The 27,585-nt window shown below is 38.2% G+C and overlaps 3 protein-coding genes across 4 annotated transcripts in view; 2 read left to right on the top strand and 1 right to left on the bottom strand.

Moving 5' to 3' along the window:
• LOC124304462 (E3 ubiquitin-protein ligase PDZRN3-B) overlaps positions 1-25,665 on the bottom strand; it is a 137,199-nt gene extending 111,534 nt beyond the window's left edge. Inside the window, exon 1 of the mRNA XM_046762728.1 lies at positions 24,865-25,665. Coding sequence (XP_046618684.1) covers positions 24,865-24,885 — 21 coding nt within the window. The 5' untranslated portion in view covers positions 24,886-25,665. The remainder of the gene's footprint in view (positions 1-24,864) is intronic.
• Positions 3,377-6,274, top strand: LOC124304464 (cytokine receptor-like). The gene is given in 4 exon segments (XM_046762734.1): positions 3,377-3,515; positions 4,389-4,697; positions 4,786-4,931; positions 5,358-6,274. Coding segments are annotated over 4 exon segments (1,227 nt in total). The 5' UTR covers positions 3,377-3,514; the 3' UTR covers positions 6,129-6,274.
• On the top strand, positions 8,236-14,106 carry LOC124304461 (cytokine receptor-like). Of its 2 annotated transcripts, none has more exons than XM_046762725.1 (9): positions 8,236-8,355; positions 8,568-8,741; positions 8,885-9,184; positions 10,052-10,372; positions 11,314-11,471; positions 11,581-11,752; positions 12,008-12,319; positions 12,395-12,540; positions 12,602-14,106. In XM_046762725.1, exons 2-9 carry the CDS (start codon positions 8,609-8,611, stop codon positions 13,601-13,603), a joined length of 2,544 nt encoding a protein of 847 aa, XP_046618681.1. In that variant the 5' UTR covers positions 8,236-8,355; positions 8,568-8,608; the 3' UTR covers positions 13,604-14,106. The 2 variants fall into 2 exon arrangements, with proteins under 2 accessions (XP_046618681.1, XP_046618680.1); XM_046762724.1 differs by having other exon boundaries at positions 8,253-8,375.
• Positions 25,666-27,585: the final 1,920 nt, after the last annotated feature.

Below are 27,585 nucleotides of genomic sequence, written 5' to 3' on the forward strand. Positions count from 1 at the left end.
CCAGACGAGATAACAAAAACCTACGGAAAATTCTCAGGAATCAGTTTGCACGCAGATTATAAATTTGAAATCGCGGCGATCAATTGTAAGGGAGAAAGTAAACAGAAAGCTACAATAAAAGTTTCCAGTTTCTCGAAAAGTAAGTTTCGTCTTCGAATGTACTATATACAACTTTTTCAATTATATGCCAATATAATCACTCGAATTATTCCAGGACCATGGCCACCGAAGGCAGTTACAAAAATCAAATTCGACGGTAGTCTTTACGGATTGTGGTGGAAGCCGGTAAATTCTATCGACATCGTTGATCAGACGATATTTTGGTGCGAGAATGATTCGGACCGACCCAATCAATGCACTGTGAGTATATTGTAATTTCTATACGAACGTGACACCAAACACGAGCAATTTATTCTTTTATTACTTTTCATCGTTATGTTATTCAGGGAAATCTTGACTGGGTTCATGTTGGTCCGAATATATACGAGTACAACGTCACGGTGCCCAACCCAAAGAAGATCTACCGATTCGCGATAGCGGCTAACGTACGAGGAGCCAGCAGCGGTATGAGCTGGGACTCTTATTCGGTATCGTACGACAAATTGATGGCAAAAGTTGACGGACTTTGGGGAAGCTACCGTGAGCCAAACCTGATTGAGATTGAATTCAGGATGCGGTATCGAATTGGAGTGACTAGTATCCAAGGTTTCCGTGTATATTACTGTCCAGTAAGTGAAACTGACCACAGATGCAAGGGTCCAGAGATGATCAGCACGGTACTTGGCGATGTAGATACGACGAGTGTCGTTCTGACGGGTCTAACTCCCGATACTACCTACAACATATCCATTGCTCCACTTTCCATGAACGGTGAGGGATTGCGAAGTGACTGGGGCCTCTTTTCTACTCTTGAGGTACTACCGATAACCATGGAATCGCAGAATAAATGCATCGTCAAGCAATCCGAAGTCAGAGAAGCTCAAAAACGCGCTGTGAGTGCTCAACGGCATGCCACGAGGGCTCAAGAAGTGGCGGTCAAGTCCGTTGAACAACTTGAAAAATGTACTGAGCCATATCAATTTTCAAACAATAACGCAAAAGCATGATGTACTCATCACGTTTATGCACACGACGGAAATATCCATCCGTAGACTCAATGAAAAAGGTTCGCTGTTATCTATCAACATATTGGTATCAATAAACTTTGTACTAAATTTTGAGGCTCTTAATAATAGAACTGCGAGAATTTGAAACCTTTGTGACCAGTCACGATTTGCAATCTCTACAGCATCTTAACTTAACTCCAACGGTTTAATGATGTTAGATGCTTGATCTTGAACAACGAAAAACTTACAGAAGAAACATTATTGCTCAATATATTTGATCGTTCTCATAGCTATTACGCTGCGTATAAACGGATAAAAATATACAGAAAACTCTTGTGTATCTATATATGCATAATTGAGTGTTATTTCGTTCTGGCAAGCAGATTTACTGTGAAGCTCGAAAGATTCGTGGGGTCACGTACGTGATTAAATAATCACTTCTAAAGAAGTGAAGCCGGAATAATCTGAGCAAAATAATAGTAAACAAATAAATAATCAGCAAATATTTCTCAATAAGAAAATGATCAATTTGCAAGTAAAGGATGAAGTCAAGTTATCTGTGCAATTCAATCTGTATGTAGACGATAAAGAAATTGAAAAAGAAACCAATCTCTCTTGGAAATAAAATTCTAACCGTAAAATCAACGAAAGTTTAAGTAATCCGCATCATAATATATTTTTACTTTCATAGTACGAACAACGAATTTGAGTTCTTAAGTGAGTGCAGCCATGATTCAGATATTAAATGGAATCGAAGGAATTGTTACAAATAAATGCTCCCTAAAAAGTATAATTGAACAAAGAGAATCATTGTCAATAAATCAGTCAGCAAATTCAACGAATTTCAAACAACATGGCGGAGATTCGATTGAAGTGAATCTACTTTTAAAAATAGCATCTTAACATCTACGAAAACTCGAATCTACGAATATGTTAGATAAAAGTCATATCGTTTTACAATTTCAATTTTATAACCCTTTATTTACGATAAGTACCAGACCAAATTTCACAAACAATATATTCGTCACAACCTTAGAACACAAAGGTTTCAATTCCTTGGAGATACTGATTTCAATCGGTATGTGTGAATGAATGAATTATTCGTTTTAAATTTTGAATTGTGTAAAAACCGAACAAAAGAAACCAGGAAATTTACATTTCAATTGTACATTCTATTCTGTACAAGTTTACTAAAATTTTATTGATGTCAGAGATCAAGAAATAACAAGGTGACGATTAAAATTTGAAAAATACAGCATTGAATAAAAATCAAAATTGCCTCACCAATATTAGGCTTATCGTCTTTGTTATCTATATTTTTTCATTTCACGAAACCAAGTCCTTCCTCTAGTTTAAGTAAGTGAATTTTAAACTTCTCAAAAAGATAAAAATTTTACTGTTCTACAGCCTAAGACGGAAAGTTCAGGGTTAATTGTTTGAAAAAAGGGATCAATGAAATAGCAAAGAACGAATAAAATAGGCGTAAAGTATCCGTGCTCAAATCTGTAGTGACAGTTGTTGATGGGACGATACAACTAATTTAGAGATAAAAATAAAAATGATAAGATAATTCCAAACACTAGGTACCCGTCGATTACTTGGAAAAGATGTTGCATCTTTATAGGACCTTAAGAAAATTTCATCATCCACATCGTTGTCTAACTGTTAATTTGCCTCCGAGTGACCCGAGATAACAGATAGTTCGGTAATCACGGGGTATGAAACGAGTGGAAGAGCGCGGTGATTCATTCGATTCTTATAACTGACACGAGGAGTTTGAAGGCGCATAAACTGACGGTTCGACATAGTCTTAATCATATCGGTTGCTCACAGTATAGAGGACAATGGAATAGACAGAACGTGCATCTCCGGGACTGTGACAATAAACGGAGTTGAAGGAACGTGCAACCACGGACTGTCGTAAGTTGTCCAAGGTGAGAAGGATTGAGCTCGTTTGTAGTCAACATACCCTCTTCCATAAGACTGGTTCTTTTTAGTGAAATATGGTACTTCTTTTTCAGCCGCAGTCTCAATTTGGCATCTATGGATTAGGAAGCTTCTAATTTACACGCGTGACTTGCGAGTGAATTTATGCCAAGAAAAGTATCCTTCTTCAAGAACACTTCTGATCAAACAGAAAATAGGACGAAGTCACTTGATTACCACACGACTGCGATGAATCGGAATAGTAGCTTCGAATTTGCACGGAAACCGATGACGGAAAGTTGGAAATATGACGCAAAAAACATTCCAAACGAGTCGAAGGTGGACCAAAGATACAAAATTTGGGAAACTATAGATGAAGAGGTGATAGTTTCTGGGCGTTTTTCTTCCTGTCACTTTTGATTCCATTCAATATCTGCGTAGCTGATACGAATGAAGGTGCCCCAGGACTGTCCACGCCAGGAAGTAAGTTTGCAGGAATCATAGAGTTCGGTGATATTTAAAAATACATTACATACTGCGAGGTTGACTCGACTTATTTCTGAGTATAGCAACATGTGGATGTAATACATATGGAAAAGTCTGTGCGAAACCGACAGATTTTATTCTTAGTTCTTACAATTGTGTTCAACTTTGTCATCTTGAGACTTCTATAACAGTAGAAACTCTCGTGATTTATTTGTAGTTTCATGAAAATTTCCAGATTATGAAATAAGAATTGACAGACCGCTAACTCGTAGTTAAACTATCGGCAGACCTCGTTCCATGCGTTAAAAAAATAATTATTTTCAAATCGTAGAGCATGATTTGACGTTTTATTCCGCTCCTTCCACTCCCAAGCAACATCATCAACTTGTTTTCATGTTCACTTGAATTTCCAATCGGGGTAGACAAATTTACTAGTAAAACCGAGATTTAAGTAGAACCTAACGGATAAACAAATTCCTTTGAACCTGATTCACTACTAAAGAGACCAAGGATTGGGGTAGTCGCTGATAACATCTTATTGCCAAATGGCTCACGGGAATATCAGAAAATGTTAGCAGTCCAGGTGTACATAGTCAGAGATGATGACATTGTATTTTAGAAAAATGTGAAATTGTGGTTACATCGGATTTAGTATGAACCATTGTACCATTGTGTGTTGAATGATTAAGGTCAAGTTTGCAGAAAAAGTTCTCCACGCAAATGAGAATAACTCGAACGAAATACCCGGCGACAAAGTCGGTGCAGTCATAGATTCTTGACTGGTGACTGAGTTTTCATAGAAATTGTAATCGTAGCGGCAATTACTGGCAACGGATTGAATTAACATAACTTTGACACGCTAATGCATAGTGCCAGGACGACCACCAAAGACGGATGTTGGAAGTTTCGAGATTGTCGCAAAGAGTCCAAGCAGGGATGTATACTTATATTGGCAATCAATTCCGGAATATTTGGAAAACGGAGACAACTTCACGTAGAAGATTGTTAATGTCGAAGAGAATGGCGACAAGGTGAATCTCCAGCCGCAAGAGATCACCAAAACTTATGCAAAGTTCAGAGGCATCAATGTTCACAGCTTTAGATTTGAAATTGTAACTGCCAACTGTAAAGGAGCGAACGAGCATAAGGCTGTGATACATGTTCCGAGTAAACTCGAAAGTAAGTTCTGCAATCTCGCGTACAACGAATTTCCAACTAAATGTCACAACAGTTGTTTAGTGTGAATTTATGATTTAAATTATTTCAGTACCACGGGAACCAGATGTGTTTACGAAAATTGCATTTGACGATGGTCTCTATGAGCTGTCGTGGAATCCACCGCATGATTCGAACATTGTAAATTACACAATATTCTGGTGCGAGAACGATCGTGACAAACCACATCAATGCACTGTAAGTAGAAAATTTATCCATCTGTTACGCATTCTGTCCTAAAGTCTACCGCTGGTACTATATCCCACCATTATCCGTGAACCCTAGGAATCGAACGGAATGTTCAGCCATGTCATAAAACCTACCATTTCTAAAAGTATGCTCAAATTATTAGCACTTGATAAATCCCTGGATGTCTCCTTGGACATCTTCAATTTTCATCAACTACTTCCATTATTCGAAAAAATTCTGCTCCTACTTCTTGCAAGTGTAACTTTGATCTCTTGACACTGCCAAAGTATCAAACTAAGCCAGGTTCCTATCCCGATAGCTTTCATACCAATAACTTGGCAAACCAAAAGTCCGCTTGGAATACCACCATTGATTTGAACAGGCGTTGAAAATTTTTTCTGCTAATATCTTTGTTCTCTGTCTCGCTATGCTCAGGGGTACCTTGGCTGGGTTCACGTACATCGGGACGTAACCGTATACAACATTACGGTACCTGATCCAAGAAAAGTCTACCAATTCGTGATAGCGGCGAATACAGATCGGGCTAGCAGCGGTATGGTATGGACTTCGTGTACCGCCATCCACAACGGTGTAATCCGGAAGATGAAGTCTGTATGGATAAATCATCCCGAGTCGCACCTGATTGAAATTGGTTGGAAGCTGAAGTGCACAGATCGCATAGGCATTGTTGAAGGTTTTAAAATATATTATTGCCCCATTGTATCACCGGAGAACTTAAACTGTACGGGTGCGAAATTAAACAGAACCGTGAAGGCTGACCCTCAGACAACGCACGGCGTCGTGAGCGACTTGAAGCCCTATACTACATACATGGTATCCATAGCAGTATTAACAAAGAACGGCGAGGGACCTCAAAGTGACCGGCAATATACCACGACACGTGAGGGAGCGCCCACCGTGCCTGTCAATGTTGTGGTTAAAAACGTAACGAACACAGCTATGGTGGTTGAATGGGAAGCCCCATCTACTATGAACGGAGTTTTACGATATTATCATGTCCATTACAACCAAAATACGACAAGATTCGAGGGAGCCCACGGTAACACTACCCAAGTAGTGATTCAAGGCCTCAAACCGCACACGCACTACAACATCAGCGTCTCGGCATGTACCGTTACATGCGGCAATCTCTCCACACCGATAGATCGTTGGACTGACATTCGAGTTCAGAAGAACCGGAAGTAACCACCATACGATTCACGAATTCCAGCCAGGTTTACAATTAGATTGTTTGGAGCGAACGGTGATCAGGTCTATGCAACAACAACTCGTGGAGTGTTGTAACCGTGAAATTTACTGGGCCATATCAATTTTCAATCGATAACGCAAAATTATTATAGACTCATCACATGTATGTAAATGATGGAAAAATCCATTCGTTGAGTTAATAAAGAATCTTCGCCGATATCTGATAAAATGTTGGTATGAGTAAACCTTGTAATAAATTCCGAGGGTATTGAAAATTTCCTCCCCATTTTTCTAAAAATTAAGGTGGGTATTGATTTTAAGGTCATTTACGATCTTAAGTGGTGAAAAGGTGTGAATATCCATTGTGTTCCTAAATCCAGAATTGCAAGAATTCGAAGCCTTCGTGGTCATTTACGATTTGCAATCTCTGCAACATCTTAAGACGCAGTGACATTAAATGCATGATCTCGAACAATGAAAAACTTATACAAGAAACGTTGTTGGATAACATATCGCGTGTCTAATGGTTTAAAGACGTGTGCACCAAAGAGTCGAATCAGGTGGTGAAAGGGCGTATAATTTTTCTATCTTCGCGGCATTCACTAGAAAGGCACTCAAAACGCACATCTACGTTAAACTTAGCCGAAGAACCTAGTAAAGGCAAAAGACCTTATGTTTGGTAGAAACGCCCTTTCAGGACCAAAACATATTTTTATTTATCATATTTATAAATGATGCAAGGTCGCATCCGCCATTTTTGTGTTTCTTTCGTGAACGACGCAAAAACCTTTGAAACGCAAAGATTTTTCGATTTCGAAAAGAATGTTCAAAATTTTTCATTTTCTCAAAAAATAATATACAACATAACGTTATCCATTTTTAAATTTCCATGTTTTTGAATGTATCTTCTTGTTTTTCACGTAAATACAAAAAGGAAAAAATACGCCTTTTTATACCTTCACGCGTGATGAAAAGTCGTATAATGGCGGATACGTCCTTATAGGATTAGACACGCGATATTTTATTGCTCCAATAGCTATTCTGTTACGTATAAACGGATAAAAGTTAGACACACGGCTTCTGTCTATCTATATCTGCATAAGTGTTGTTCAACGTGTACTGCGTACATAAATATAGACTTATGGGTGAAACCAAAAATTTTTTTCCAACCTCATCTCGGTGTCGGAAGCAGCATTACTGCGAGACCCAAAAGAATCGTAGAGATGCGTACGTGATGAAATAATCGCTTTCCAAGTAACGTGGGCGGAAAAATAATCCGAGCAGTTGAAGATAAAAGCGAGTTATCCGTACAGTCGATTTCGTAAGTGAAATATGGATAAATTGCGTAAGGAATCATTATTATTTTCTCGGAGATAAAATTTTTCCATGAAGTCAATGATGCTGCATGGTCTACAATCCAATCTTGGAGATTCAAGATCGATTGTTTCAAGTAACGGACGAATAAATTAGTAAAGAACCAATAACATGGACATCAAATATCTGTGAGTACATGTGTAGTTACAGTCGTTAACCATACAACAATACAAGCAATCCTGACAAAGAACAACAGTATGGTGTCCCTCTTCGAATCCACTACAAAGTCAGGTACGTTGTAAAACATTGAAAACTAAAAAACACAAATTTTTTCGTATCGGCAGACAACGGCTAAAAGGGTTGAAAATACCCCCCAACGATGAGCACTTGACGGGATGATTTCTTGATGCCCTGGTTTCATTCAAATACATCAAGCTCTTCCATCCGAAACTGAGAAACCACCCCAGTGGTTGCTCATTTCTAGGAGTCATATTTACCCCTTTATTCTGTTTCTCCGCCGACACGAAAAAATATATGTTCTACAACATACTTGAGTAGCAATTAAATGTAAGGGGGACTTGTAAGATGAAAAAACGACTGACAAGATAATTCCATGTACTACATACTGATAATTTACTTGGAAAAGGCCTCACTGTGTTACCAATTTTCAGGAAAAATATAAACACGACATTGACGCCTAACCGGCAATTTGACCTCTCGGGACACGAGATAAGAGTTACTTGTACAATTATGTGGTATAAAACGGCTACCACAGCGTAGGTTCATCAGTTCTTACCTCGCACGCGACGAGTGTGAAGACGTTTAAATCGTCTATTCAACATAGTCGTAACTTTATTCATAGCTCCAGTGTTAGAGAAAGTGTCGAACAAAAGTGCAAGCACGGATTGTCGTAAGTTCTCTAATTGTAAGGTAAATATTTAGTTAATTTACAATTGTATAAACCTCCCAGTATCCCCATCATCACGATATAGGACTTCAAAAATTTCTACTGATGCATGGTGATGACGATGATAATGATATGACATGTTGAAATAGTATAGCACATTGCCAAGTGTTGTAGTATAGTTTCAAGGTTGAGTGATGTTTTCGTTGCGTTGATAGGTGCGCTATAGTGAAGAGAAAGAAAAATATTCGATAAAACTATGGGAAAGATGTGCCATTTGATTAACTCCTCCATTACTTGGGGTTTAAACGTCCTGTGTCTTGTGTTTTTCCTAACCATACGAGGGGTTCGTGGAAGTCAATCATGCGCCCCTGGCCTAGACTTTATAGGAAGTAAGTTCACGTGGATTATAAAGTAATTTTGAAAATGTATTACATCTTTGCTCTTTGTCAAGTAGAATCAGAAACTGACCGTGTGAGCAGGATCAAGATGTTGACAAAATTTTCAATATGCCTTCTGTTTATTCGTACTCCAGGAACGTGGCCACAAGGTGACATACAATTAGAGTACGGAGAGCCCTTGAAGATATACTGTATCCTGGATGAGACTCTCATGGAATCAAGGTATCCTGGTAAAAGCTCCTTGGACTTGGTATTTTTTCGAAATGGTAGACAAATCGAACCCGAGCATGTTACTCTCATCAACGAAACAACTATTGCGATGTATATCGAAAAACCAGAACCATCAAGCGACGTCTACATTTGTAAACTCAGATTGAATAACGGCTACGAGCAACAGTATGAGGACATTTGTATGAACAAAGTTATTATTGGGTGTAAGTATAGATGATTGAATGTTTTTTTAAGTGGATGTAATACATGTGGAGAAGTCTGTGTGAAACTGACACATTTTTTTTCTTAGTTCTTACAATTGCAGTTAACTTTGTCATCTTAAGACTTCCACAACAGTAGAAACTCTCGTGATTTACTTGTAGATCCATACTAATTTGTGTTGTTACTCTGATCTGTTCTTAGTCTATCTATCGGTATTGAAAATTTTACTCGTAATATAAAATGTTATGCAAAGTGTCATTGCTAGAAACTGAATAGAAACTGAAGAGATCGACGCGATTCGAAGCAAGCCAATAGATGAAAAGAGTTTCGATGCATATTGTTTAGATACATCCTCTGGTATTATTGTGTCACAGTTCATAAAGATTGAGTCTAGTTTTTCTGCCGGATTCGCTATACTCGGTAGTAAAGCCTAGTTCGTTTAAGTTTCCCGCAATAAGTTGATTGATTCCTTAATAGTATTAGTCGGATGATAGCCGATGTAGTCAAGATCATAGTTCAAGTATTAGTCAAAATCAAGAATACCAGAATAAGTTACATTTGAAAACCGTTCCATTCATGCATAATTAGTTGTACTTTTCATAGATAGACTCAGAGATATCATTGGTCAGATTTCAACTGGAATTGAAAAAATTCTGACATAATTCGCTGGTTTCCTCAAGGCAGGAATTTGCACTATGATAAGAGAAACCGAGGGAGAAAATACGTTAACTTCATACAGACATTATCCTAGAGTTATAAAAAAGTGTTAAACGATAGTTTTTGTTTGTTTTTTTTACCGATGTAGCGATTCTCTGTAAATATCACCTGTATTCTGGGACTATATTGTTGAAATTTATTTTGTGTTACAGTCAAACCTAAAGAACCATTGAATTTCTCTTGCGTATCGCAAAACTGGGAAAATCTTACCTGTACGTGGGTGCCAGCACCCAATCATATCGCAACTAAATTCTCTCTGGGTTACAAGCTACCTGGTAGAATCGGTGGAAGGACAACTTTTAAATGCCCGGAACCAAAGAGTGACCAAAAGCTACCTCCAAACACTTGTATGTGGGACGCTTCTACGGACCCCTCATACAGAGTGTTCCATGAAAACTTCAAATTTGTGCTGACTGCTGAAAACTTTTTAGGAACCAAAGTTTTCAATTATCCAATTCATCATTATGCGCATGGTAAGCATTAAAAGCATATGGAAGCAAATTACTTAAGAAATAATCATATGGTTTCAAATAACCTGTTTATTCCGAAATTGCAAACTTCTAGAATATTGTACGTCAAATTAACTGGAAGCGCTGTTATACTTTCTTTACTCATTCTTGGATATCAAAGTATCCACTACTCATTACACGATTACCTTGATTATCCAAATTAACTGGGCCTAGATAATGGAACAGTAACGTTGGATGAAACGATACTGTGTGATGAAGAATATTAGAAACATGAGGCGCACATTTTTATGTCAATTTTACAAATGTCTCGTCCTGCATTAACACGCGTCACTATATTTTAACTACGTTCACGCGTGAAGTTAATAAAAATATCAATAATATTAACATAGGACTGTGAATGAATTTGCTCTTATACATTTTTTTTTCTAAGCGCGTGTTTATATGTTTCAAAATTCGGTTTCTGCTTGGATAAAGTAAGACATGGATCACATAACAGAGAGTGCGGGTAATGGAGGCTCTACTCCATAGTTTTTTGTAAAACAAAACAAATTCGTCATGTCTGACTCAGATCATTGAGCTCATTCTTTTAATTATTTATTTATTTCCATGGGTAAAAATATAAGTTGCAATAAACAAATTTCCAATTAGCACGTACTGTTTTATCATACATGGATCCATGGGTCTGTGCATGTATAACTTGTGGATCATGTTTTCAATTGTGTAGGCGAATGGTAAAATTAGATTTGTTCACCCATAGTTTTGATGTGACATGCCAAAATATAATTTAGTTTTTCTTAAAAAGGGAAAAATATTCTTTCCAATGAATTTGAAGACACAAAGACAGCAGTTCCTTTCATATTTGATAGCTAACCGCGTGATCAATATCTTTATGTTCTCGTTTGTTTTTATGATCTTTCATCTGACACGCGAACTCCTTATTGCAGTGATTCCAGCGAAGCCTGTCGGCTTATCGGTCGTCAATAAAACTTCTTCTAGCGTTTTGCTTCATTGGAAGGTGCCTTATCCAATGGGAACCTTCCCCCCAGGTCAACACTACAAGGTTTCTTATCAGAGCGAATGGGATGATCCGAAGAAGTGGGAGGTAACAACCAAATATGCTAGTCGAAAATACAGGATTATCCTCATGGCACAACTGAGTAGGAAACGAGACACTCCGTGAGGTTAATTCATTCCTGTTTCAATGATTCTAGACGAAATACATAACAACTGGAGTACACGAAAGTCTAAAATATTTCAATCTGAGCGATTTGCCGTACGCGAACGCGGCTTACAAGGTCAGAGTTTTCGGCAAAAGTTCGCTGGCAGTCGGTGAAGGTAAATGGAGTGAATCGAGCAATTTGAATTTCAGAACCACAGCCACACGTAAGTATAATAACTACCTCTATCCATTCTCCATTTCACAAGAATTTCGGTCTCAATATCATTTTCTGAAAACAAAACTATAGTACTATTCTTATTATAGTTATAGTGTAAAAAGCCTCTAAAGTTGAAATCATTACATTCCTCGGTTAATATGTGGTGCCTGAGTGTTCGCATCGACGACATAATTCATATAGCTGTACTTCAAGCGCACTGACGTAGTGATTGGCCAACCCAATATAATATTTTAATATCCAGTACCAGGTCAATCACCAAAGACGGCTATGGGAAGTTTCGAGACGGTAGTAAAACGCAGCAGTAGAGACGTGTACATATATTGGCAAGCTATTCCAGCATACTTTGAAAACGGAGAAAACTTTACGTACGAAGTTTTTGGCATGAAAGAAGACGGAAAACTTTTATACCTAAAGCCAGACGAGATAACCAAAAGCTACGCACTGTTCAAAGAACTGAGTTTGAACTCAAATTTCAAATTTGAAATCGTAGCGATCAACTGCGTCGGAGTAAATGAACGGAAAGCTACGATACACGTTCCTAGTGAGAATCGAAGTAAGTCGCGTCTTTCAATGTACGATATCAAAGCCTTCTAACGAAGCGCCAACGTAACCGCTCGAGATATTCCAGGGCCAAAGGAACCGACTTCAATTACAAAAACCACGTTTGACGGGCGTCTCTTCAAACTATCCTGGGATGCACCGTCTTCCACGGACATTGTCAATCAAACGATATTTTGGTGCGAGAACATGTGGGACCGACCTTACCAATGCTCCGTGAGTATATAATTTGAAGCCCATATTAGGTACAAGTTATTTATTGTCTTACTGCGGTCAGGGATATCTCGACTGGATTACCGTCACTCCGAACATGAGGGTCTATAACATCACAGTCCCGGATGAAACGAAACTCTACCAATTCGCAGTAGCGGCAAACACGGATCAAGGTAGCAGCGGTATGGCATGGACCACATGCACGGTGATCCACAACTCAGTTGTTGGGAAGATGGATTCGGTATGGGTTAATAATGTCGAGTCAAGGCTGATCGAGGTCGGATGGAAGCTGAAGTGTTCCGACAGAACGGACAGTGTGAATGGTTTCGTCGTTTACTATTGCCCAATAGAAAGCCCCAAGTACCACAACTGCAAAGGCTCGAAGTTGAGCAAAATAGTGCCTGGTGACCGTAACACAATTCACGGTATCGTGGACGGCTTGAAACCCTACACAACCTACATGTTGTCCGTAGCCGTGTTGACCAATAACGGAGAGGGACCCGATAGTGACCCGATCTTCGCTACGACCATTGAGACAGCCCCAAGTTCACCTGAGAATGTCATTGCGACTGTCACAGGCACGGCCATCACCGTTGAATGGAAACCACCATCTGATGTAAATGGTGTTCTACGATACTACACGGTGCATTATGATCAGGAACCAAAAGACCACAATCAACAGATCGAAACTGAGGAAAGAACGGTGATTCGAGATCTCGAACCCGACACGGTATACAACGTCAGAGTGTCTGCATGCACAGTTATGTGTGGCAAACGGTCCTCCCAGATATTAGTCCGGACTGAGACTGCGATTAAGCATGGTTCTAACGCACCTAAACCAAAGTCAGATGTTCCAGATGAGGATGAGGAAAATCCGAACCAGTCTCGTCATTTGAGCACTAATGCGATACCAGCAGACCTAGACGATAGAAAATGTCTCTCAATACAGAGGCAAGTGACAAAATCTCAACAACAAGCTAAATTAGCTCAAGAAGAGGCAGCGAGAGCCATCGATATCTTTTTCGAGTCGTGCGTGAGACCCGTTGGCTTAGATTTTGGTCGTTAAATGCTTAGTTTTCAATACATCACTTCACATCCGACAATTGGAAGTATCACAGAACCTGTCTGATGAGGGATTTCAAAAACTACTCATATTCTACATCATCCAGCAAACCACATATTCTTCATTGCAAGATTTCTTACATAGAAGTACTTAATTTTTTCCACGCGTAAAGCTTTACTTTGACTTCTGCTGGAAACAATTGGCGAAATCGTTCTTGTAGTGATCACGTCAACCCAATGGCGGAAGGGCGAGAGGGGAATAGTGGATAACAGATAGTCAGGGAATCAAGAGGAGTGAAGAAATTCTACTCGCAGTAGTAAACAAGCCACTTTTGCGAAAGATATTACGACTGTATGCATGATTAGCGCGCTGCTTAGAAGCACGTATCGAAGATTTAGAGTGTGTGATGTATGAAATAATCTCCAACCAATGTCAAAACATACTGCAAATATTCACGATGATAAAAAGACCAATAAAACATGTTTTCATCTTGAAAATAAACGTATTTAATCGAATTTCCAGCCTCTTTCTTAATGTCTGATTTGCCACTGTTCCTAATCTCATTTATGCTACGAAATTAGTTGCTTCGTTTGATAAAAGATAATTTTTCATCGTTTATGTATCAATCGCAGTTGATTATAAATTCTGGGAAAATGTCTAACCGATTCGAGTTTTGCTTATTGTTAGTAATTGTTAACTTTAATCAAAAGCTTCAAGGTTGCCCGAAAAGTTATTGCTCAATTCTACGTAAGTCGATAAAATTTTGCAAAAGTTTTTGAAATTCCCTGAAAGTGAGATACTTGGCCGTTTTTTGCCGAGACAAGGCATTAGCCCCAAAGTTTCATTGCTTTTTAGCGTTTATGAGAGACGCTTGATCATCTCGAAAACACGATTTGCAGTTCTTTCGAACTAATTTTTTGGGAATTGGTGCCTTCTTTCGACGGAAAGCGGTTGAGTATTACTGTTTTTGAAAGTTGAGACAAATTGTGCAAAATTCTGAAACTGTTTTGCCACTTTTCAAAGACAAAAAAATCTTTCTTTCACATTTTTGAATTCATCTTGAATCCCACGATCAATCAGTCATAGTAAAAATATGTGTTCCGTATCTAAAATCACGAATTACTCAAAAAATCACAAAATCGGCCCAATCCACAAATCAACGCATATAGGCATTATCTTTCCCTCTCGAAACCCTCCAAGTTTAGTATTAAACATTTTCTCGCATCTCGACTATTTTCCGATGTATTCGCGTGGGGCGTAACTGGAAAGTTTCTTCAGTTTTCCAAATTTTTTGATACTTTAAAATTAAAAATTATTGTTTGAACATTTTTTATCTTGTAAAAGACACTCGAGTGAATACTCCCAAAAAAAGTTCAAATCAAAATATTAAATTGCCTCGTTGCAACATCCCCAAGGTTATACCAGCTAGAGGTTTGAAAAAGACCACCCTGTATATCCACTTCCGGTGTAGACTCCGGCTGTCACCTTACCACCTCATATGTCTGTGCAACTAACTACCCAGAAACGGCTATAAGAGTCGAATGAGCACGTTCCGCTAATTCGTTCGATGCTGTCCACCATCACGACGAAGCTTATTTGGAATCGGAAAATTGAAGGGTTCGATTTTATACGTTTGAGAGAAGAGCAGTCTTTGGGAGCCTTGAGAACCTTGGAAAATACATTAGTAACTTTACCGTAACGAAACCTCTTGGGAAAAAAATCATTGTCACTTGTCAAAATATGTGTATGAGTATGTTTTGTTTGTCATCATGGAGCCATATTACCAAATGACTGATACGCCGAAGAGTTTTGACGAGAGGCTGCTAATTGATATGAATGAGTCCGAAAATTGCGAATGAAAATCACAGAGTCCGAAATAACCTCGCGGAAAAAATACCTCAACTTTTGGATGTAAATTCACACCTTCAATTCTTTTTCTTATGGGATTTTGGCATTATCTATAAGTTGGGGGTGCGAATCGACATCCAAGTTGAGGGTTTTTTTCCTTAAGGGTACGTACGGCTAGTGTTTAAAAAAGGATTGCACTGGCCATTGAAGAATTTTTGCAGACTCTAAAATCAGATAACGAGAAGCTTATAACTAGATCTCTACTATTTACTACATCGCAGATAAATAAGTTTTTACGTGTATAATGGCTTGTCTTACAGAATCTTATAGTATGGAGTAAACAATATTTGTGAATCGAAAATTGTGCTATTTTTATTACATAAAATCATTTGGAAGCGGTTAAAATCTGATACATGTAAAATATCATTGAGTGTTCTAAACAATTTGAGAAAAATCTAGCTAAAATTATCTTCAGCGAATGGAAATTTCAAATCTCTGTTCGAATAAAAAAAATTTCAACGAATTCAGAAAAGGCCGCGTGGTAATTAATTGAAGCTCGCGCGTTTCGGACAAATCAATTCGGGAGGGTGATATTATAGGTATATTATTATTTTCATTGGTGTGCTCTCGGATTTTTCCTTCTCCGCCGAACCTGCCATTCATCGTTTAGGAGTACTCAATTAATTTTTCGGCGTTTGGTGTATAGGTAGGTACCGGCTTTCACCCGGTCAAATATGATGCTTTCACTCGTGCAGGTAAAAGCAATTCGTGAAATAATATTTATAATGGTTCGTCCCCGACACAACGGACCGCGATCATACAAACGCTATGAAAACATACGTACAGAGAGGAAGAGAAGAAGGGAAAAAGAGAGAAAAGAGAAAATCCGCCTTAAAAGAGAAGGAAAGAAATTGAACCGCGTAATCGTTACCGCATCATTTGTATGTTCTCAGTAAAATACTGCGAATATATTTATTACCGGGGGCAAAAAAAGCTACACATGCAAAAAGATTCAAAGCACGTGTATATTATTGGTAATTAAATTAATTCCAAGGAATAAAAACGATGGTTAAAACACTACTGATATACTAGAATGTACAAAAAAAAAAAAAAAAACGATAATTTTTTTATTTTTTCAAAATTCGAGTCAAAAATATTTTTCCAAATAACGTAAAAAAGAATGCCGTCAAATTTTGAACTCTTAATATTAATATCAAGAGGTGCATTATCGCGATTTTGTATTTGCCATTTGAATGGGATGGAGATTTTTTTTTTTTTTTTCATTTTATACTTTGTAATTTTATAACTCGTCAACGCGTTAGTGTACTAATAAGACCAGAATGTATTTTTGTAGCCAATTGAAAGCTCTACAAAAAAGGTCTTTTATCATTTTACGATAAATCTACTCTATCAAAAGTTATTTAAGATCGAAATAAAAAAGAAAAAAGAAAGAAGAGCTTTTTTTTTTATACATTCTGGGATATACATTTACAGTTGGATACTATGTAGGTGTATAAAAGTAAACATTCGAACATTCCTTTTTCTGTCTTTCTCTATATAATACTTCCCCCTTTAGTTAATTAGTTCATTTCATTCTCGCCATTTCTCCGAAACGAATTGCACGGATATTTCAATATCGATTCAATATTATAGTATAGAGTAATAATTCTGTCGAATCGAAGGGTATAACTTTCATGGTTTATACACTATGATTATATTTCGCACAGAATTATGTTCAGACTGTAACGATCACGCGAAATTTCATGAAACTGCACAAAAGTATACCGGAGTACGTTTGTACCCTACGGTGATTAATGAAAGCACTCAATTTTAGTAATTTTCAATCCCCCCCTTCAAATTTTGACACACTTTTCGAATATTCAAATATTTTCAAATGGTACCATCGTTTTTCTCATATGAGACAAAGATAATAAAAAAAAAATCCCCATTTATAACTATGACGATAAAAACTCAGTGTATAGTTAGGTGGTAAAAAAAATTAGTGTACCATTCCAACTATCTAATCCAACTTCAAGCTCGTAAAATATGTGCAAAGAATTTGTAGACTCGGAAGACAAAAGAACAGGAATAAAAATCGACAGAAAAAAGTCTTCGTTACACGTTAACAGAGTAAAAAAAAAAAAAAATAAACAAAAAGAAAAACGTTTATAATATCTACGAAGTTAGAATTCTCTCGTTAATATTTTACATTCGCTTTATACCCATGTTTCCGGTTGTGGGAAATTTTTTCGCACGTCCTTATAATATCCCCCTAAACGAAGGGACAATTTTTCACGCAGAAAATAATAAAAAGTAGGAGAAACAAGGGAAAAAAAAAGAAACGCAACCAAGAGGAAAACTGACAAAAACGTTTTTCCTTCCGCGAAACGGTAACAGCTGTACCTGCGAAATGAAATTTTGCAATGGGTTGGGAAAAGCACATCGATCGTAGAATGGGAAAATGTGACCCCAACTACTGCAAGTCCATGGCATGCAGTTGCTGAGTGCACATAGAGTGCAGAGGGCATGGGGCGCAGTGTCACACGCCCACGTGGTGCGAGACCGATAAATAATAACGCGCCATTTAAAGCTCGACCCGGATTACACGTGTATCTGGGTACATGTGTATGTGTGTGTATACATACACGTTAACACATATGCGCTGAGCCGCAACCCCCAGACACCGTATGGAACGATTTACTACGTACATACCTCGCGTTCCCAGCCGGATGTACCGGATGCCCAACTTCCAGTTAAAACGGAACGATATATGTATGTATACATAGATATAAATGCAAGTATAAACGAGAGAGAAATATTTTTCAATTTTTGGGAGATAATCCCTTTCAATGTTACAACTCATGTACTAGTTATTGGAATCGTCACTTTGCAATGCGTCATCTGGTGGAAAAAAAATTGAACTAATACCACCAGGCTGACGACGGTTGGTCGTTGAGCGTGTTTTTTCGCGTGCGGAGGGTAGAACGGGTGTATTATTCATTACGTTTCATTAATTTATGTGATATGAGTAATTTGAAACCAGAAGAATTACGATTTGCCTTCATTAAAATTAAAAAGTTAGGTTATCTGGTGATAAAATGGCGCCGACAATCAGGCACTGACGTCATAGGGACATTTTTCAATATTCCACTAGCAGCCATTTGCGGTTCTGACTGCGGATGTTTTTGAATGCCTTTTGTGGCAAAACTATTAGACTTAGCAATGTGCTCTAACGGACTTTTTTGTAGAGCTCGTCGAGATCTTGAAAACTCTTATGCATAACTTTTTTTATATCTGTAAGAGTTCAGTCAGCGTTTGCATAATCAGGCTGAAGTTTGTAATGATGCATATTTAGAAAACCTCATTATTTTTCAACTCTAGAGAATTTGGGAATTTGAAATTTAGGAAACTGTTAATAAAGCACGAACAAACTCAGATTTCGTACAATCAACTTTTCGAGTTATTCGAATGGTGCAAAATAGTGATCTTTGTTTCAACGTATCGATACAGTGACGTTACTAACTTCAGCCTCGTTTCGCATAAGTGTGTGATCCTCTTCCGACGACTTGGCTTACAAATATCGTCATAACTTCCAAACTATTGATCTGGCTGTAACAAAGTATCGCCTAAATTCTAGCCTGACATCGTAGCTATCTACAGAAAAAAGAAGAATCAAAATCGGTTCAGTAGTTCTGTAGTTATAAGCGAACATACGGACGGATAGACAGAGAGGCGTTGAGTTTCATATACATATAGGGCATTCGATGCCAAATTAACAGCCCATGTACCTCACCTCCTTCGATTTTGATAATTTTTTAGTACGATGTTCTTACCGACCCAAAGGGGACGAACAGATTGTTTTAGCCGAAATAAAATCTGAGAAATATCGATAAAACCTACTTCGAAAACACCATTTTTAAAACTTTGAAAAAATTCTCGAGACCCTCTTGGATTTTTAAGAAGATAATAATTATATTATAATACTAAAAAATAATCAAAATCAAAGGGAGTGAGGTGCATAGGCTGCTAATTTGACGTGGAATGCCCCATACGCATATAGAGAGCAGAAGAGAAATGAAGAAGAAGAGATACATTATCTGATTCTCGTTATTCATTTATTTATTTATTTTTTTATCCATGCTGTTCAAATACAATTCCTTTGTCTTCTACCTTTTTTCTTTCTTTCATTTTTCCTCGTATCGTTCTGCATGTGTTGGTTATATATACACACACACATATGTTATAACATATTGCACGGATTAATTTATTATCTTGGCGTACAAGACTGCTTTTCCCGATTAACGCTTTACGGCCAACACATTATTGGTGCGGCGAGCAACAATGACATGCTTTGGCAGGCGGCGGCGTTTCGATGCGTGTAATATGTGAAATAAATACATATATATGTACATTAATCTGTAGCAGCTGAAGAAAATTCTATTCTTTCCCCCCGATGCCGGAAATACCAGGGTCTTTAGGGGATAATATGAATTTTTTATGTAACATTCATATACACAGGTATATATATAGCAAGTTTACTGTGTCTTCGTATCCGCGTATATATTATATGCACCGGGTGACCCGTTCAATTTTTATTTAAGCATCCTTTTCTCAACACTAAAGCAAATTTTTCTCATACCCCCCTCGTTTCAAACTTTCTTTTACCAATTTTTATTTTCAATGACAGAGTAAAAACGTTGGGGCAAACAATTATTCGACTGAAATGTAAGATGTCTGTCTTCTCGTATTCAAATTCTACGTTTACCGCTCATCTCTAAATATTACGAATTCGATAACAATGAGAATTTTATTAAACTATTCACGGTAGTGTACCGAAGTGATTTTCGCTGTACAAAATTACAGAATTGGATAATTATAATATAAATATAGTAAATAAAAAAAAAACAAAGTAATGTAAAGACAAGAAATTAATTATAAAATACAATATTTACAAGCAAAGTATCGAGATACAATTCTATTGCAATTTCTTGACAAATAATGACCTCATCAAGACAAAGAAATAGAATTTAAAAAATCTTCGCCTCAGATACGCGGGAAGAAATGAAAACCTTGACACCGCCGTGTAGATGCGCAAGGGTGGTCGGATTACGGGGGATAAAAAAAAATAAGTGGCAACAAAACACTCGTATAGAAAACAACAACAATTGTCAAAGTATATATAGCAGGGAGAGAGAGAGAAAGAAAGAGAGATCGGAGGAAGGAGAAGGAGAGATCGAAGAAAAAAGGATCCTGAGAGACGAGAGGAAAAAAAGGGTGAAGTTTGTGCTTCTTATCAACCTGGCTGTATAAGGTATGTACTTATACATGGTGTTCAGTGAAAAAATCCGTAACAAATTCAAGGACATTTCGAGGAGACATCTTCGGGTTATTCAAGGACACTCAGGAGAAATAAAAATACACGAAAATGATGATTATTAGACACATTTCTTTCGTCTGAAACGTAAAGGCAAAAATATATATTCTACTCACTCCGAGTATCACAGTGTTGTCTTATTTTAATAGAATGATATTTTCTTTTTTTTTTGCCAGGACCAATGCTTCGCGAATCTTGAAAATAGATATTTCTAGGAGAAAAGAAAAATTCAAGCACATTTCCAGGACTTTTTAAGAATAAAAGAAAAATGCAAGGACATTCTCAGGACTTTTTGAGGGTGAAAAAAAATTCAAGGACATTCTCAGGACTTTTAAAGTAGAAAAGAAAAATTCAAGGACATTTCCAGAGCTTTTTAACGGAAAAAGAAAAATTCAAGGACATTTCCAGAACCGTAAGGACTTCCAGGACCACTGAACACCATGTATTATATTACCTGTAATGCTGCAGTGCGTGGATATAAAAGGACATGAGTACAGGCGCTATTTGCTCAGGTGCATAATGCAAGCACACGAAATTCTCTTCAACCCCTCCACCAATACTATATTTATACTTCCATCTCGGACCACCCCTTGACTTAACTCCAGAATCTATAATCGATGGGCTCATCGTCACATCGAGTAGAAAGAGCTCTTCGTCCTCGAGAAGTTTCGAATCAATACGGAGATAAGCGAACGAAGGTTAAACCCTGAGGAACCTTTTTCAAAAATTATTGAAGATTGTAGAGCTTGTAGGTAAAAATGAACACATCATCCCTTGCCAGTTTCAAATTATCAGAGTACTTTTATAAAATAGTTCCGTCAATCAAAAACTGTGACTATAATTTTGATACTTCGTATCGATTTTTCGTATCGCAAAAACTAATTTTTAAACTTTATTTCAACGAAAGAGAAGAAATATGTCAAGTTAGTTAACGTTAGCCTAACAACGAATAATTTTTAGGAAAAATAGTATCTTCGCAACTCTATGATTGTTTGAAACTGAGTAAACGTGACGTTGTCATATTTTGAAAAACTCAACTCTTTCAAAATCATTAAAAAATTGCAAAGCGACGATTTGTTCCCTAACATATCATCACGTCAACGTTACTCTAACTTCGACCTTGTGAAAAGGATATCTTTTGCTCACCCGATGAAGGATTTCCGTAAGCGGAAGAGAAGGAGATGGAGACGAGAGAGAGAGAGAGAGAGAGAGAGAGAGAGAGAGAGAGAACGAGGGAGGAAATTTACTGTTCGAGCTAGCAAGCAATCAACTCAGTTAAGTGGTCGGGAGAAGAAAGTTGAGGAAGATTCGAGTTTTCCGATTCAAGATACGTACACACTTTGTACCTAGGTATGTACATACATACATACGGCTAAACGTATTTGTCGCAGCGAGTCGATAGAATGTATAACCTATAACAGGTAAACGAAAAAAGGGCCCCGAAAAGCAATTTACGATCTTGGTCGATCGGAACGCGACGCGATGATCTCCCGGGTGAAAAACCATCCCCGTTCCTCTCTTCAGCGTCGGTAGATTTCCTCAAATGACAATCTAATCGAGCCGAGGACGGTGACTGCAGCTAAGCGAAGGAAGAAACGAACGAAAGAAAAAGAACCGACGAAGACGAGAGTATAAGATGTAAGAGGAGGGCTGAACAGACGCCGAGTGACGGCGATAAAGGAAGATAGCGAAAGGAGGGAAAAAATAAAAGGAGAGAAAGAGAGACGGAGGGTGGGAGGGACATACATAATTCAACTCGATTTACACGCCTCCTCCAGTATACCTACCAACCTTCTAAACTATGCCGACAAGTTCAAGGGTCTTCAAAATTTCTCTCATTTCCGTTAAAATTTTCGTTTCTTTCTTTTTTTTTTTTGTTTTTTTTTTTTAGTTCATATCTCTTTCACGATTTATATTTAATACCGAAAACAAGATGAGAGACAAAATGGTTTAGAACTATATCGGAGTTTGGGACAGTTTTTTAGTAACCATCGATAGGGTAATTATATTCACACGGTGGGCGCAATTTATCTTTTAATCTGACGAAGATGACGTCAGTAACGTTATTGTAATGATTTACGTTTCGGAAAAAATTGTTACTTCGCAGTAATTTTCTTAGAATGTCTGACGATTTCGAAAATTCAACTACCTCGGTCACTATAAAATTATGAAACAGTGATTTTTGTCCCGCCATGTTTCGTTACGTCAACTTTACTAAACTGTTGATTTATTTTAGTAATAATATATGAGACTGAAGTTAGTAACGTTAACGTAACGAAACATTAGGGGAAAAATTACTCTTTCGTAATTTTACAGTGACTGAAGTGTATAGTTGAGTTTTCGAAAATAGGAATAATTTTCGACTTGTTATAATTTACCGCATCGTTAGACATTATTAAAATTGCGATCTGACCATTTTTTAGCATACGTGAATTATTACAATAACGTTACTAACTTCAGCCTATGTAGAGATCATATTGAAGTTAGTAACGTTATCGCAACGATTCATGCTGAGAAAAAACCGTTATTTCGCCATTTTGGAATTGTCTGAAATTGAGTAAACCGTGATAAAACAAAAGACAATCATATTTTGAAATATTAATTCTTTAGACGATCATTGTAAAATTAAGAAAATAGCGATTTTTTCCTTAAAGTTTCGTTATCCTAAAGTAACTAACTTTAGCCTCGTAGAGCGAGAAATAAAAGTGAAAGAAACGATTTGGAGGTTATAAATTAGAGCGAATTGTGTCGACGAGGACCACACGGGTCGCTCAATCCCGGGTATTTAAAATGACTGAGGCCACGTTCTTGAACATCATACTTATGTAGGCCCGCATTAATTAGTTACAATTAAAAGCAGCCCTTAAATTGCGGGCAACGCGCAAGGGACAGAGGGCGTGTTCTTATTAATAGCACCACTCAACTTGCATGGCTATACTTAAGTATGCATGATGTACTACATGCATATACCAACGTCTATCTTCCGGGTTGAAAAACTATTTATGATATGTGTCCGTAGGTTGAAAAATTTGCGATTGTTTTAAGTATTCAACGAGTTTACGAGTCCATGCATATCACGAGGTTGAAGTTAGTAACGTTATCGTAACGAAACAGTGGGGGGGGGGGGGGGGGGGGGACGCTCTTTTCTTAATTTTAGAATAACTGTCCAAAGAACTATTTATAAATACGAGTGTGTTTTGTTTTATTACGGTTTACTGAATTTCAAACAGTTCCAAAATGGCGAGATAACGGTTCTTACTCAGAAAAAATCGTTGCGATTGCGTTACCAACTTTAATACGATTATATATGTATGTATTGTATTCAAGAGCAGAAAGTTTCGATCATCCACTAATAATTCTCTCGTTTCAACGTCGGGTTGAAACGATTAATTCATACTTATAGCGCGTTTGCGTTGTGCACGCAGTGTTATCGGTGTTGAAATATCTGAAAAAATTATCGCACCCCCGTTTTAACGGATATTAACGACCGTCCGTGCACCTAGACGGATATATCGGCGTTCGATTTCTAGTGAAGAAAAAAAGGAGGTTGGGCTGTGGGTGTACATGCATCTGCATCTCGTTATTCCTGCTTAATCCAGTATTAAAATAATAATAGCAATGAGCGAGAATCTTAAGAGGTGTATAGAACAAGACGTGGGAGTGAGAAGTCGTGCAGCACTAGCGAGACACCATAATCAGCACCCCGCCAGAAGCGGGAGCGTGAGATAGATATCGGGGAAAGAGGAAAGGGCAAAAGGGAAAGGGGAATGGAGAAGGAGAAGGAGGAGAAGAAAAAGAAGGTAACGTGAATGAGTAGGTGCGGATGAGAGCGAGAGAAGGCCTACAGAAAAAAAAAGATGAAGAATTACCAACAGAGACAGAGAGAGAAATAGATAGACAGATAGATAGATATTTAGGTAGTTAGATAGATAGATAGATAGATGTTTGTTATGACCATAGCGATGTTGGATGTGTATATAATATACATAATGATGGAAAGTTTATACAAGATATAGAAAAAAGAGAGAGAGAATAAACTCACCTTTAAAATGACAAAGTCCATGACTTTCGAGCTGCCCTGCTTCTGCTTCTTCTTCTTCTTCTTCTCTCTTTTTCTCCTCAGCAGCGGTGGGACCGCACTCCTCTTCAGCTACACTTGGTCAGGTTTTGGTAAACTCGACCGAAGATATATAAGTATCCCAAAAGAAACGCACAATGTGTTTACATGTAACGACAGGCTTCTTGCATTTAGATCATATGACGCGTGACGCGAAACGGCTAACCGACATCGAAAATGAGTTTTATAGTTCCCTCAGTGTTCTCGAAAAATCGGACTAGAAAGAAACTGGCTCGAAGAAGCGAAACCAACGAATGAGGAATGAAAACCAAAATAAAAAAATATCCAAAAAAAAAAAAACCAATACAAACAAAATAAGGATAGAAAAATGAATACCCAAATGAAAAGAACAACAATCAAAATCGACCCGTCGAATAACCGTTCAAGACTCGCACACTGTCTCCACTTTCAGCGCGAGCTCACGACCTTTGTAAAGCATATTCGGATCCGGTACACCGGTTCCATGACCCTCATCTCGGTGACTCGTTAGGCGAACGCAGACTCGTTACGACGATATTATATTTGAATTATTTTTCGGCACGGGGCTTCGGCGATGCCGTAACCGATATCGGCAGACGCGGGCTGCAGGCATGCAGCTGCCGGCGAGAAATCGTGTAAACGATAACGATGAGGGCCAATCGGATGCCGGAGCTCGTGCCCCTGGAGCTCCTCACTCGGCGGCAGCTCGGCGTCGACTAACTCGAGTCGGCGGCGTCCGGACTGCACAGAGAGCTCTGAGTAACTGCTCCGATAGGCAGGAACCACGGCCGGCAGCCACCAGCAGCACCAGCAGCAGCACCGGCACCAGAACCGGCAAGCAGCACCACCAGCAGCAACCAGAACCGAGGCAACGACCAAGCGCGGAGAACAGTCGAAGACCTTTGCGACCCTACGTATATACTTACTCTCCTCGAGTCCCGCTGCGTTCCGGAGGCTCCTGTATAATCCAGCCCACCTGCCTTGGTGTTGGTGAAACGCTCGTGTTTGTGCACGGACCCAACCTCACTTACACCTATGCATCTCAGACTGCACGCTGCATCAGCATGCCGCTGCACTTCGGAGAGTCGCGGACCACGCAGTCGAGAAAGAGAAAGAGAGAGAGAGAGAGAGAGTGAGAGAGTGAGAGGGGGGGGGGGGAGGGGAGTGTGGGACACGCTTCGCTACGCACGACGCAATTCTGATGGATGCTTTCGTGACAAAACTTACCGTACCGCAGAACTTTGTAGAATCGCGGGGGTTGGACGAAAATTTTTATGCGGTTCATTGACGGCTCGAGTGCCGTAGGAATGAGAAGAAATAATCGATTATTTTTTTCGCGATAATTGAGTATAATTGGTTGTTTTTCAAACTTGATTAATCGGTCGACTCGATCATTTTTTCTAACCATCGTTTTTTGTTTTTTACTCCCATTAACGACGCGATACAATGTCAATTTGTGTGATTAAAGTATCGATTATTATCATTGTCTTGCTTACTGAGTACCTATTTCATGTAATAAGTGAAAGATAGATGAATATTTTCACCTATTTTTGATGAAACTATAAATTATGAAAAAACTTTTTCGCCATTAAGACTGCGTACTGAAATTTACGAAATTTTGATTTCAAATGCAACGTTTCAAAAAATTCGAAACGATTAATTTCTACCGATTCAATCGAGTCGTGTTCGATTATGTTTTTTAACTCGAGGTGTCTCAGAATTTCAGTTCTAACTGACGACAAAAGTGACAATTCGAGAAATTTTATCGTTTTTCGGTGATTGTAGTGGAGAATTTAAAAATGCTTTTTCAGAAAAATATCAATGCTGGTCAGCTTAGAAAATCTTGTTAAGTTTCTGTGATACACCAAAAAATGTACCTATTACGTATTCGAAAGAGATTCGAATAAGCTTTCGGCTTCTATATTTTTAACGTCCACTGTAAACGTAATGATTTATTATTCACCGTTGATTGATAATTGATGAAAATAATTACAATACCTTGGGTAACAATTATCGCAATAATTGCAGAAACGAATTGAATACGATATGGGAAAGAAATTTTCAATTTTTCTCGCCTTCAATGAGATAACCAGTCATGCTGCAACATCATTTCAAACGTCGTTACAAGCTCGCCGTTACGCGGCCTCGGAAAATTTGTCAAACTAAATTTTAACTTTAAATACGATATTTTTTTCCACCATATTCTGCGATACAATATTGTTGTTCTATTCAGCAGTTGGTATGCGTCTTCGTTCTTCGATTCTCTTATTCAGTGCAAAGTCATTTATCATTTTATAATTGAACTGGGATTGTACAAATTGTTAAAAATGATTGTTGGGCATTGAAATCTCTTGTTTAATTTCCCCGTAAGATGGATATTGGACTTCTAGCTATCGGATGCGAGCCTCTAAAATATCTGGCACTGCAGTCTAACATACTTTGCAGAGTTTCAGGAACGGGAGACGGGGATTAATGATGGCGTGACCGTATGGTCTCGGGTATATTACCGTGATTAATTATCGAGGGTTACGTTTCACCGAGTACGGTGTATTAATTGATCGCGAAATCTGAATCCTGCGGTAGGCGCAGGCTGTGTAGAATCCGTCCGCTCCATCAACCTCTTTTGAACACTCAGTCTCTCAAAAAAATAGCATAATTTTATCGATC

The sequence above is a fragment of the Neodiprion virginianus genome, chromosome 5 (genome assembly GCF_021901495.1).
Source record: "Neodiprion virginianus isolate iyNeoVirg1 chromosome 5, iyNeoVirg1.1, whole genome shotgun sequence".
Taxonomy (NCBI): Eukaryota; Metazoa; Arthropoda; class Insecta; order Hymenoptera; family Diprionidae; genus Neodiprion; species Neodiprion virginianus.